We start from the raw sequence: 12,505 nt of genomic DNA, 5'->3' as shown, positions 1-12,505 counted from the left end.
GGATGATGCTAAGCTATCACCTGGTGTAGGGAGAGGAGGATGATGCTAAGCTATCACCTGGTGTAGGGAGAGGAGGATGATGCTAAGCTATCACCTGGTGGTAGAGAGGTGCTGAAAGTCCTTCCTTCCCGCTGCTGTCTGGCTGCACAACAAGCTGATCTCACAGTAAACCACGAACACTTAAACACTTTAATTACATTCATCTGAAGCAATGTAAATACATTTAAATACTTGTTATTCCGTCTGTATATTTAATATTGCTACTGTATTCTTCTTTACTGTTTTTATTACTGTTTTACAGTTTATTTATACTACTTGGTTTCATTCACCATGTGTCTCTTGTGCTGCTGTAATCCTGCAGGACTAATAAAGGATTATTTTACCTTAATTACAATCTTTAAAATGACAGATTTGTGTGATTATCTCAGTCAGAAATAATCCTCATGAATACAGGTAATGAATCTTTTATTAAACATTAAACAGTCAGTTAGACACAAACAAACACACAAACACACAACAGGGGGCGCTGTCGTCTCTCAGCGTCGGTTGCGGCCGCTGGCTGGAGCTCGTTCAGCGCTGCTCCCCGCCGACGCCATCACCTCCTCCAGGAAGCTGAGGGAGGAGCCACCGTCAAGAGGGAGGAGCCACCGTCATGAGGGAGGAGCCACCGTCATGAGGGAGGAGCCACCGGTCAAGAGGGAGGAGCCACCGTCATGAGGGAGGAGCCACCGGCATGAGGGAGGAGCCACCGTCATGAGGGAGGAGCCACCGGTCAAGAGGGAGGAGCCACCGTCATGAGGGAGGAGCCACCGGTCAAGAGGGAGGAGCCACCGTCATGAGGGAGGAGCCACCGGTCAAGAGGGAGGAGCCACCGTCATGAGGGAGGAGCCACCGTCATGAGGGAGGAGCCACCGTCAAGAGGGAGGAGCCACCGTCAAGAGGGAGGAGCCACCGTCATGAGGGAGGAGCCACCGTCAAGAGGGAGGAGCCACCGGTCAAGAGGGGGGGATATAGATATATATATATATATATATATATATATATATATATATAGATATATATATATATATATATATATAGATATATATATATATATATATATGTGTGTGTGTGTGTGTGTGTGTGTCACCTCTTGGTGTTCAGGATGCTGCTTCCTCCCAGGACGATGCGGACTCCCGGTGTGCTGCGGTTCAGGTTGTAAACAGTCAGAGCTTCTTCATACGTGGCTCCACCAATCAGAAACACTATGATGTCCTGAGGCCTGACACACACACACACACACACACACACACACACACACACACACACACACACACACAGTGAAGTCAATGCTTCATGTGTTAAAGCTGCATTCTCTTTACAGTGTGTGTGTGTGTGTGTGTGTTACCTGTCTCTCAGGCTGCTGGCCCCCAGGTAAGGGAACTGACTGTCCTTCAGTCGACCTTTGATCAGCTGATCCAGAGTGTCATGAAGCAGAGGCTGATGCTGAGTGTACACGTTCTCTACTCCCTGAACACACACGTAGATATACACACACACATTAGATACACACACATAGATATACACACACATTAGATACATACGTGTATTTGTGTGTTTATAGTGTGTGTGTGTGTGTGTGTGTGTGTGTGAGTGTGTGTGAGTGTGTGTACCTTGAGGCCTTTGAAGAACTGCTTGGTGATTGCGACGGCGTCTGTTGGCGTGACGAGGTCACTTCCTCTGACTCTCTTCCCACCGTACTCCACCACCACCTTCACCATCTGAGAGACGCGCACAGACACACACACACGCACGCACACGACAGACACACGCACAGACACACGCGCAGACACACACACACGCACGCACACGACAGACACACGCACAGACACACGCGCAGACACACACACACGCACGCACACGACAGACACACGCACAGACACGCGCATACACATGCACACACACGCAGACACACGCACAGACACACACACACGCACGCACACGACAGACACACGCACAGACACGCGCACGCACACGACAGACACACGCACACACACACGCACGCACACGACAGACACATGCACAGACACACGCGCAGACACACGCACACACACGCGCAGACACACACACTCGCAGACACACGCATACACATGCACACACACGCACAGACACACACATGCACACACACGCAGACACACGCACAGACACACGCAGACACACACAGACACACACGCACAGACACACACGCGCAGACACACACGCGCAGACACACGCAGACACACACACAGACACACGCATACACACGCAGACACACGCAGACACACACACGCAGACACACACACAGACACACGCGTACACACGCAGACACACACAGAGACACACATACAGACGCATACACACACAGACACACGCAGACACACGCGTACACACGCAGACACACACAGAGACACACATACAGACGCATACACGCACAGACACACGCACAGACACACGCACAGACACACACGCACACACAGGTCAGGACCATGTGTGGACCAGCTCCCAGCGTCCAATCAGAGGCCTTGGCGGTGACGTCATACCCGGCGGTGCCGCTCGGACACGCCCCTCCGGCTCAGCTCCTCCATGAGCGCCGGGAGCACGCTGCTGCTGTGGCGCTCGTACCGCAGCGCGTACAGCAGCACCAGCCGCACCGCGTCCAGCTCCGACAGGCGCGGGCTCTGCAGCAGGCGGCGCACGCTCTGGGGGGACCAGGACGAGGACCAGGACCAAGACCAGGACCAGGACCAGAACCAGGACGAGGACCAGGACCAGAAACAGGACCAAGACCAGGACCAGAACCAAGACCAAGACCAGAACCAGGACAGAGGTGGGTGGCGGGGGGAGAAGAACTCATCTTATAGAAGAACTTTCAGGACCGACATACCAAATACATGTTTTCATGAAGTTAAAGACCTGTAGACCCGTACACCTGTAGACCCGTACACCTGTAGACCCGTACACCTGTAGACCCGTACACCCGTACCCCTGTAGACCCTTACACCTGTAGACCCTTACACCTGTACACCTGTAGACCCGTACCCTTGTACCCCTGTAGACCCGTACACCTGTACACCTGTAGACCCGTACACCTGTAGACCAGTACACCTGTAGACCCGTACACCCGTACACCTGTACACCTGTAGACCCGTACACCTGTAGACCAGTACACCTGTAGACCCGTACACCCGTACACCTGTACACCTGTAGACCAGTACACCTGTAGACCCGTACACCTGTAGACCCTTACACCTGTAGACCAGTACACCTGTAGACCAGTACACCTGTAGACCTGTAGACCCTTACACCTGTAGACCAGTACACCTGTAGACCTGTAGACCCTTACACCTGTAGACCAGTACACCTGTAGACCCGTACACCTGTAGACCCGTACACCTGTAGACCCGTACACCTGTACACCTGTAGACCAGTACACCTGTAGACCTTTACACCTGTAGACCAGTACTCCTGTAGACCCGTACCCCTGTAGACCCGTACTCCTGTAGACCCGTACTCCTGTAGACCCGTACCCCTGTACCCCTGTAGACCCGTACCCCTGTAGACCCGTACCCCCGTACACCTGTACCCCCGTAACCCTGTACCCCCGTAACCCTGTACCCCCGCAACCCTGTACCCCCGTAACCCTGTACCCCCGTAACCCTGTACCCCCGTAACCCTGTACCCCCGTAACCCTGTACCCCCGTAACCCTGTACCCCCGTACCTGCTGGGCGCTGGAGTGGTCGTTCTGGCAGGACAGCTCCTGCTCCACCTCAGAGACCTCCATCAGCTGGCGCTCTGACACCAGGCGGGACAACTCGCCCACCACCGTCACGTGTTTAGACACGGTGCCCGACATCTTCTTGAACTGAGGGTAGTTATCCACGAAGGCCTGGGGGAGACAGGCAGGGAGAGAGAGAGAGAGAGAGAGAGAGAGAGAGAGAGAGAGACAGACAGACAGACAGACAGACAGACAGAGACAGAGAGAGGTGATGCACTCTGAGAACACTGAAAACAGGAAACAAGTCAGTGAATTTTCCAGCTGTCTGTCTCTCAGCTGTCTGTCTCTCAGCTGTCTGTCTCTCAGCTGTCTGTCTCTCAGCTGTCTGTCTCACCTTCATGTCGCTGATGGACTCCAGCTTCTGTTGTTCTTTTGGTTTCTTCTTCTGGAAATCTTCCATCAGATTTTTGATGTTGGTGCCGATTTCTCCAAAGTTCAGGTACAAGTTCTACACACACACACACACACACACACACACACACACACACACATACACACAATTATGTTATTTTGTCGCATTAATGTGTTTATATACAGCTGGTGGTTTAATCAATAATAACATGTTCTCCGGCTTCTCCGTGACTCACGTTGGCGTAGAACTCGTCGTTCTCCGCAGACAGAACCACCTCCTTCAGGTCTTTGCTGATCCCCGGAACCCTGGAGAGGTCGATCCTGTTGTTATTGAGGCCCAGCAGCTCGTGGACCATCGCCTGGTACGTCCACTGTGTACATGTACACAGAGTACACACATTACACAGAGTACTCACAGTACACAGAGGACACACATTACACAAATCATGTTGTCGTCTTGAGTAGAAAACTAACAAAACATTTTGTTGTTATTTCAGCAAAAAAACAGGCAGTCAGCAGACAGGCAGACAGACAGGCGGTCAGCAGACAGACAGGCAGACAGACAGGCGGTCAGCAGACAGACGGGCGTGTCACCTGGTTGAGCAGCGGCGTGATGGCGTCGTCGCTGCGGTCCAGAATCAGCAGCAGAGGAGGAACCTCCGTCTTCCTGAAGTCAAAGAGCTCGTACTCCTTCGTGATGATTTGCTGTTGGACAGAAGATGTGAGACGGATGTGAGATCTGAGATGAGATGTGAGACGATATGTGAGTCGAGATGTGAGATGAGATGTGAGATATATGAGATGTGAGATGAGATGAGATGTGAGATGAGATGTGAGACGAGAGATATATGAGATGTGAGATATATGAGATGAGATAAGAGACGAGATGTGAGATATATGAGATGTGAGATATATGAGATGTGAGATCTGAGATGAGATGTGAGATGAGATGTGAGACGATATGTGAGTCGAGATGTGAGATGAGAGACGAGATGTGAGATATATGAGATGTGAGATGAGATGAGATGTGAGATGATATGTGAGACGAGATGAGAGATGAGAGATATATGAGATGTGAGATATATGAGATGAGAGATATATGAGATGAGATAAGAGACGAGATGTGAGATATACGAGATGTGAGATATATGAGATGTGAGATCTGAGATGAGATGTGAGATGAGATGTGAGATAAGATGTGAGATATGACGTGAGACGTGAGATGAGAGATCTGAGATGAGATATGAGATATATGAGATGTGAGATCCGAGATGAGATGTGAGATCTGAGATGAGATGTGATGTGAGATCCAAGATGAGATGTGAGATGTGAGATACGAGATGAGATGTGAGATGTGAGACGAGATGTGAGATGAGATATATATTAGATGAGACATATATGAGATGTGAGATATATGAGATGAGATGTGAGATGAGATGTGAGATATATGAGATGAGATGTGAGATGAGATGTGAGATATATGAGATGAGATGTGAGATGAGATGTGAGATCTGAGATGTGAGATGAGAGATCTGAGATGAGAGATGAGATATGAGATGAGATGTGAGATGAGATGTGAGATTAGATGTGAGATATGAGATGAGATGTGAGATGTGAGATCTGAGATGAGATGTGAGATGAGATGTGAGATATATGAGATGAGATGTGAGATGAGATGTGAGATGAGATACGAGATACGAGATGAGATGTGAGATGAGATGTGAGATGAAATGTGAGATGTGATGTCAGATGTGAGATGTGATGTGAGATCTGAGATGAGATGTAATGTGAGATGTGAGATCCAAGATGAGATGTGAGATGTGAGATGAGATGTGAGAGATGAGATGTGAGATGAGAGATGAGATGTGACATGAGATGTGATATATGAGATATGAGATGAGATGTGAGATCCGAGATGAGATGTGAGATCCGAAATAAGATGTGAGATATGAGATGTGATGTGAGATCTGAGATGAGATGTGATATGAGATCCAAGATGAGATGTGAGATGAGATGTGAGATGAGATGTGAGATACGAGATGAGATGTGAGATGAAATGTGATGTGAGATACGAGATGAGATGTGAGATGAGATGAGATACGAGATGAGATGTGAGGAGAGATGAGAGATGTGAGATGAGATACGAGATGAGATGTGAGATGAGATATGAGATGAGATGTGAGATGAGATGTGAGATCCGAGAAGAGATGTGAGATCTGAGATGAGATGTGAGAGATATGAGATCCGAGATGAGATGTGAGATCTGAAATAAGATGTGAGATATGAGATGTGATGTGAGATGTGATGTGAGATCTGAGATGAGATGTGATGTGAGATCCAAGATGAGATGTGAGATGAGCTGTGAGATACGAGATGTGATGTGAGATACGAGATGAGATGTGAGATGAGATGTGAGATGAGATGTGAGATACGAGATGAGATGTGAGATACGAGATGAGATGTGAGATACGAGATGAGATGTGAGATGAGATGTGAGATGAGATGTGGGATGATGTGAGATGTGAGATCTGAGATGAGATGTGAGATGTGAGATCCAAGATGAGATGTGAGATGAGAGATGTGATGAGATGTGAGATATGAGATGAGAGATGAGATGTGACATAAGATGTGAGATGTGATATATGAGATATGAGATGAGATGAGATGTGAGATGAGATGAAATGTGAGAGATGAGATGAGATGTGAGATGAGAGATCTGAGATGAGAGATCTGAGATGAGAAATCTGAGATGAGAAATCTGAGATGAGATGAGAGATGTGAGATGAGATGTGAGATGAGATCTGAGATGAAATGTGAGATGAGATGAGAGATGTGAGATGAGATGTGAGATGAGATGTGAGATGAGAGATGTGATGAAATGTGAGAGGTGAGATGAGATGTGAGATGAGATGAGAGATCTGAGATGAGAAATCTGAGATGAGATCTGAGATGAGTGATGAGAAATCTGAGATGAGATGTGAGATGAGATCTGAGATGAAATGTGAGATGAGATGTGAGATGAGCGATGTGAGATGCGAGATGAGATCTGAGATGAGAGATGATGTGAGATGAGATTTGAGATGAGATGTGAGATGTGATGTGAGATATGATGTGAGATCTGAGATGAGAGATGATGTGAGATGAGATGTGAGATGAGATTTGAGATGAGAGACGAGATGTGAGATGAGATATGAGACGAGATGTGAGATGAGATGTGAGACGAGATTAGATGTGAGATGAGATGTGAGACGAGATTAGATGTGAGATGAGATGATGAGATGATGTGAGATGATGAGATGAGATGTGTAATGAGATGTGAGATGAGATGATGAGATGACGTGAGATGAGATCTGAGATGAGATGTGAGACGGGTTGTGAGACGGGTTGTGAGACCTTGACGCTCTCGGCCAGGCGCTTGCTCATGTCGGAGGTCAGCTGGTATCGGATCATGGGACATTTCTTCAGAGCGAGCAGAACGGAGGTCAAGCCCTGAGTGCAGCGAGACAACATGGAGGGCTCCCAGCTCCTCCCCTACAGGTACAAATACATCAAAATATACATATATATAAATATAAATATATAACAACATGGAGGGCTCCCAGCTCCTCCCCTACAGGTACAAATACATCAAAATATACATATATATAAATATAAATATATAACAACATGGAGGACTCCCAGCTCCTCCCCTACAGGTACATCAATATATAAATATATATATAAAAACACATATTCTCACCCTGGCGACTCCCTGCAGGTTGAGAGAGAAGAGGTGAGGATTCACCGCGATGAAGTCTCCATAAAACTCCTGCACACACACACACACACACACACACACACACACACACACACACACACACACACACACACACACACACACACACAGGTATTAGCTTCAGCTGTTAGCATCAGGCGCCCCTGCTGGTGGACTGGAGGCTCACCTGGACTTCGGCCACCACTTCCTGTTCGTCGGCCTCAGCCAGAGCTTTGATCTCACTCTTACTGATCACGTTGCTGAAGTCTGAAACACACACACACACACACACACAGATTAATATTAAATTATCAACGTGAGACAGAAGAAAACTTAAATACATGAAGAGGAGGAGGAGGAAGAGGAGGAAGAGGAGGAAGAGAAGGAGGAGGAAGAGGAGGAGGAGGAAGCGAAGGAGGAGGAAGAGAAAGGAGCAGTAGGAAGAGGAGGAGGTAGAGGAAGAAGAGAAGGAGGAGGAGGATGAAGAGGAGGAAGGGAAGGAGGAGGAGGAGGAAGAAGAGGAGGAGGAGGAAGAGGAGGAAGAGGAGGAGGAAGAAGAGGAGGAAGGGAAGGAGGAGGAGGAGGAGGAGGAAGAAGAGGAGGAAGGGAAGGAGGAGGAGGAAGAGGAGGAAGAGGAGGAGGAAGAAGAGGAGGAAGGGAAGGAGGAAGAAGAAGAGGAAGAGGAGGAAGAGGAGGAGGAGGAGGAGGAAGCAAAAGAGGAGGAAGAGAAAGGAGGAAGAGGAAGGAGCAGGAGGAAGAGGAGGAGGAGCGTCCTCTCACAGATGAAGTAGACGCTGTACTTCGGCCTCCGCAGCTCCTGGATCAGATGTTCCACGTTCTCCTGCACACACACACACACACACACACACACACACACACACACACACACACACACACACACACACATCCTGATGTCACCTTCATCACCACCATCATCATCAGCAGTGAGGAAGAGGAGGAGGAGGAGCTACCTTGGTGGGCCTCAGGAAGCAGAGCGCCTTCAGGTGCTTCATGCCGTCTCTGCTCTGGGAGTCGATGCGCTCAAACAGGTAGACCTCCCTCTGCAGGACCTCGGACTGGGAGAAGACCACGCTGACGATGCTGGTCTACACAACACAGACACACAACGTTACACACTGACCACGCTGACGATGCTGGTCTACACAACACAGACACACAACGTTACACACTGACCACGCTGACGATGCTGGTCTACACAACACAGACACACAACGTTACACACTGACCACGCTGACGATGCTGGTCTACACAACACAGACACACAACGTTACACACTGACCACGCTGACGATGCTGGTCTACACAACACAGACACACAACGAGACATGTAGCATAAGCTGCTACCAGAGACACAGAGGTGACATGTGATTGGATGAGAGCGCTGCAGCCTGAAGGCAGAGCAACAGAGGAAGACAGCAGCTGTGACAACATGAGCTGATAGGGAACAATACACTGGCCCTGAGACACACATTACACACACACACACACACACACACACACACACACACACACATGCATTACACACACACACAGACACACATTACATACACACATTACACATGTACACACAGACACACATTACACAGACAAACACATGTACACACACAGACACACACATTACACATGTACACACACACAGACACACATTACACATGTACACACACATTACACATGTACACACACACAGACACACATTACACATGTACACACACATTACACCTGTACACACACATCTCACATGTACACACAGACAGACATTACACACACACACAGGGACACACACAGTACACACAGTAATTATAGACAGTAAAACTACCTGTACGCAGAAGTACATGAACGCAGTACAGTACGCAGTAGAACTACATAAACACAGAACAGTATAGCACCTTCATGAACGCAGTACAGTACGCAGTAGTAGTACATGAGCGCAGTACTCACCGTCTCCTTGTCCATCAGCAGCACCTTCATGCCGGGCCCGCTGCTGTCGATCATCTTGGAGACGTACTGCTTCACCGCGAGCGTCACGTTCATGGTGGCGCCGCAGAGTCAACAACACAACAACAACAACAACACAACAACAACACAACTCCGCTGCTGCGCTCTGCCGCGGTTAATCACAATATCAGCTGAGCTGCTGCGACAACAACGCTCAGCGAGCTCACTTCCGGGTTGTGACGTCGACACGTTACACGCAACGTTCCTGAGCAGTGACGCAGTGACGTCATCCAGCGTTGCTCTAGTGTTGTGAGTATTATCAGCTAAATATACCTAATATACAAAGTGAAAGTACTCAATAAAGGACAATGGAGTAGTAGTACAGCTACCGGGCAGTAGTATATTGTTACTATAATAATTTAAACTGTATATTATGATGGGAATTATTTAATTTGATCAGATTTATTATTTGTACTAATTATTAAAAATGCATTATCTAAAGGAAGAATGATTAATGTCAAATAAAAGCACATTTCCCTACAAAATGTAGTGAAGTAAGTAGCATAAAAACACTGTACATAGTACAAATACCTCTGAATTATATTGAAGTACTTTATGAGTAGGGATGGGTATCGTTTGGGTTTTTTCCGATACCGGTGCTAAACCGATACTTTTTAAACGATACCGGTGCTAAACCGATACTTTTAAAACGATACCGGTGCTAAACCGATACTTTTTAAACGATACCGGTGCTAAACCGATACTTTTAAAACGATACCGGTGCTAAACCGATACTTTTTAAACGATACCGGTGCTAAACCGATACTTTTTAAACGATACCGGTGCCTGAACCGATACTTTTTTATTGCCAAGGCAATTTTTTTTCTTCAAATTGAACACTATTATTAACTGTTTAAAGTATACTATAGATATAAATAAATAAGTACATACAAAACACACTTCAAACTACAGCTTCAAACCTTTTAACATCAAACTATAAAAATATATATTTAAAAAAGAACAGACACCAGCATCATGGCCTGATGGGACCGTGTGCAACAGAACTCAGACTGTTGGATCCTAAAACTGCTGCTTTATGGACTACACGTCACCATTAATATCAACTGGAGAGATTTGTTCCATCAAGCCGAGGACGGACGTTCAAAAGCTCGTGCTCGTGTCTCCAGCGATCTCTGTGTGCGCGCACTGTGTGTGTGTGAGCGCTAGAAGCCCCGCCCCCTCCAGCCCCGCCCCCTCGAGCCCCGCCCCCTCGAGCCCCGCTCTGCAGCAGAGCAGCAGTGTGCTCTGATCCGCTATTTTAATAATCGTTTTTAGCGTGCGGGCACCGCGCTACCTTTTTAGTATCTATATACCGTGCAACTTTACAGAGTAGTGTAAAAAAAAAAGTATTTAAATCGGCTCAGGCACCGGAAGGAAGCACCAAAATCTGCGTGGCTTTTTGGTCCGGTAGGTACCGGACGTGTTGGAACCGGTGCCCAACCCTAGTTATGAGTAAATGCCAGTATACTCCCTCTCTGACTATATGTGGCAATACACAGTAGAGTACACGTTATACTGCGTGTACTGTATAGTATTCATTATGAAAACAGTGAATGATCATTTTTAATATTTAACTCATTCACAGATTATTACTGTAAACACAGAAATACATGAAGGTGATTTATTTAAACTCAATGACCTGTTGTTGTTGTTGTTGTTTAGTTTGGATCAACACAATGTTGGAAAGTAACAAAGTACCTTTACACAAGTACTGTGCAATAAGTATAATTTTAAGGTACTTTACCCGAGTACTTCCAAGTTCTGCTACTAAACTGACAACTTTAGTAACTTCACAGATATAACATATATATAATATTATATATAGAGAAAATATATAATATATAAAGAGAATATAGAATATAATATATATAGAGAGAATATAGAATATAATTTATAAAGAATATAATATATAAAGAGAATATATAATATAATATATAGAGAGAATATAGAATATAATATATAAAGAGAATATATAACATAATATATAGAGAGAATATAGAATATAATATATAAAGAATATAATATATATATATAGAGAATATAGAATATAATATATAGAGAGAATATATAACATAATATATAGAGAGAATATAGAATATAATATATAAAGAATATATAGAGAATATCAAATATAATATATAGAAAATACATAATGTTATATAGAATATAAAATACATAGAATATAGAATGACTTACTTGTATTTGTACACTGTAGTATTTGTACACTGTAGTATTTGTACACTGTAGTATTACTTAACAGTTTGTTATGACTTCTTCCACTTGTGTGTTTTATGTTTTTGATTATGAATGAATACATTTGTACGTGACAGTAATTAAATGTAAACGTGTGAGATGAAGAAATATAAATATTTATTATTGATCATAGTTTCAATGCCAGTAAAACTACTTGCTGCTAGCGAACAGGTAGCTAGTACTCAATGCTAAGTACTGTGTACATGTACCTCTACTGTGTACATGTACCTCTACTGTGTACATGTACCTCTACTGTGTACATACACTTTCACCGATCAGCTCGAGCAGCAGCCCACGTGTTGATTTACGGCGTCACGGCGACGGTTAAACCTCGGCCC

General features: G+C 45.8%; 1 protein-coding gene across 2 annotated transcripts; it reads right to left on the bottom strand.

The window, feature by feature from the left end:
- Positions 1-347: 347 nt before the first annotated feature.
- vps45 (vacuolar protein sorting 45 homolog) lies at positions 348-10,013 on the bottom strand. 2 transcript variants are annotated; one of them, XM_079232468.1, is made up of 15 exons: positions 9,858-10,013; positions 8,871-9,005; positions 8,680-8,740; positions 8,087-8,166; positions 7,885-7,953; positions 7,539-7,676; positions 4,740-4,850; positions 4,382-4,516; positions 4,129-4,242; positions 3,738-3,905; positions 2,559-2,717; positions 1,653-1,760; positions 1,388-1,509; positions 1,130-1,261; positions 348-612 (listed from the first exon to the last, which is right to left on the bottom strand). In XM_079232468.1, the coding sequence occupies exons 1-15, from the start codon at positions 9,948-9,950 to the stop codon at positions 537-539; spliced, it is 1,701 nt and encodes a 566-aa protein (XP_079088594.1). In that variant the 5' UTR covers positions 9,951-10,013; the 3' UTR covers positions 348-536. The 2 variants fall into 2 exon arrangements, with proteins under 2 accessions (XP_079088594.1, XP_079088595.1); XM_079232469.1 differs by lacking the exon at positions 2,559-2,717.
- Positions 10,014-12,505: the final 2,492 nt, after the last annotated feature.

This window comes from Taurulus bubalis, assembly GCF_910589615.1.
Source record: "Taurulus bubalis genome assembly, chromosome: 16".
Taxonomy (NCBI): Eukaryota; Metazoa; Chordata; class Actinopteri; order Perciformes; family Cottidae; genus Taurulus; species Taurulus bubalis.
This window is presented reverse-complemented; position numbering and strand designations above follow the sequence as displayed.

Coding starts and splice junctions, on each gene's coding strand:
- vps45 (XM_079232468.1), bottom strand. CDS start 9,950: ATGAACGTGACGCTCGCGGTGAAGCAGTACGTCTCCAAGATGATCGAC. Junction 8,741..8,870: donor GCTTCCTGAGGCCCACCAAG/GTAGCTCCTCCT, acceptor GTGTGTGTGCAG/GAGAACGTGGAACATCTGAT. Junction 4,517..4,739: donor TCACGCCGCTGCTCAACCAG/GTGACACGCCCG, acceptor ACATGTACACAG/TGGACGTACCAGGCGATGGT.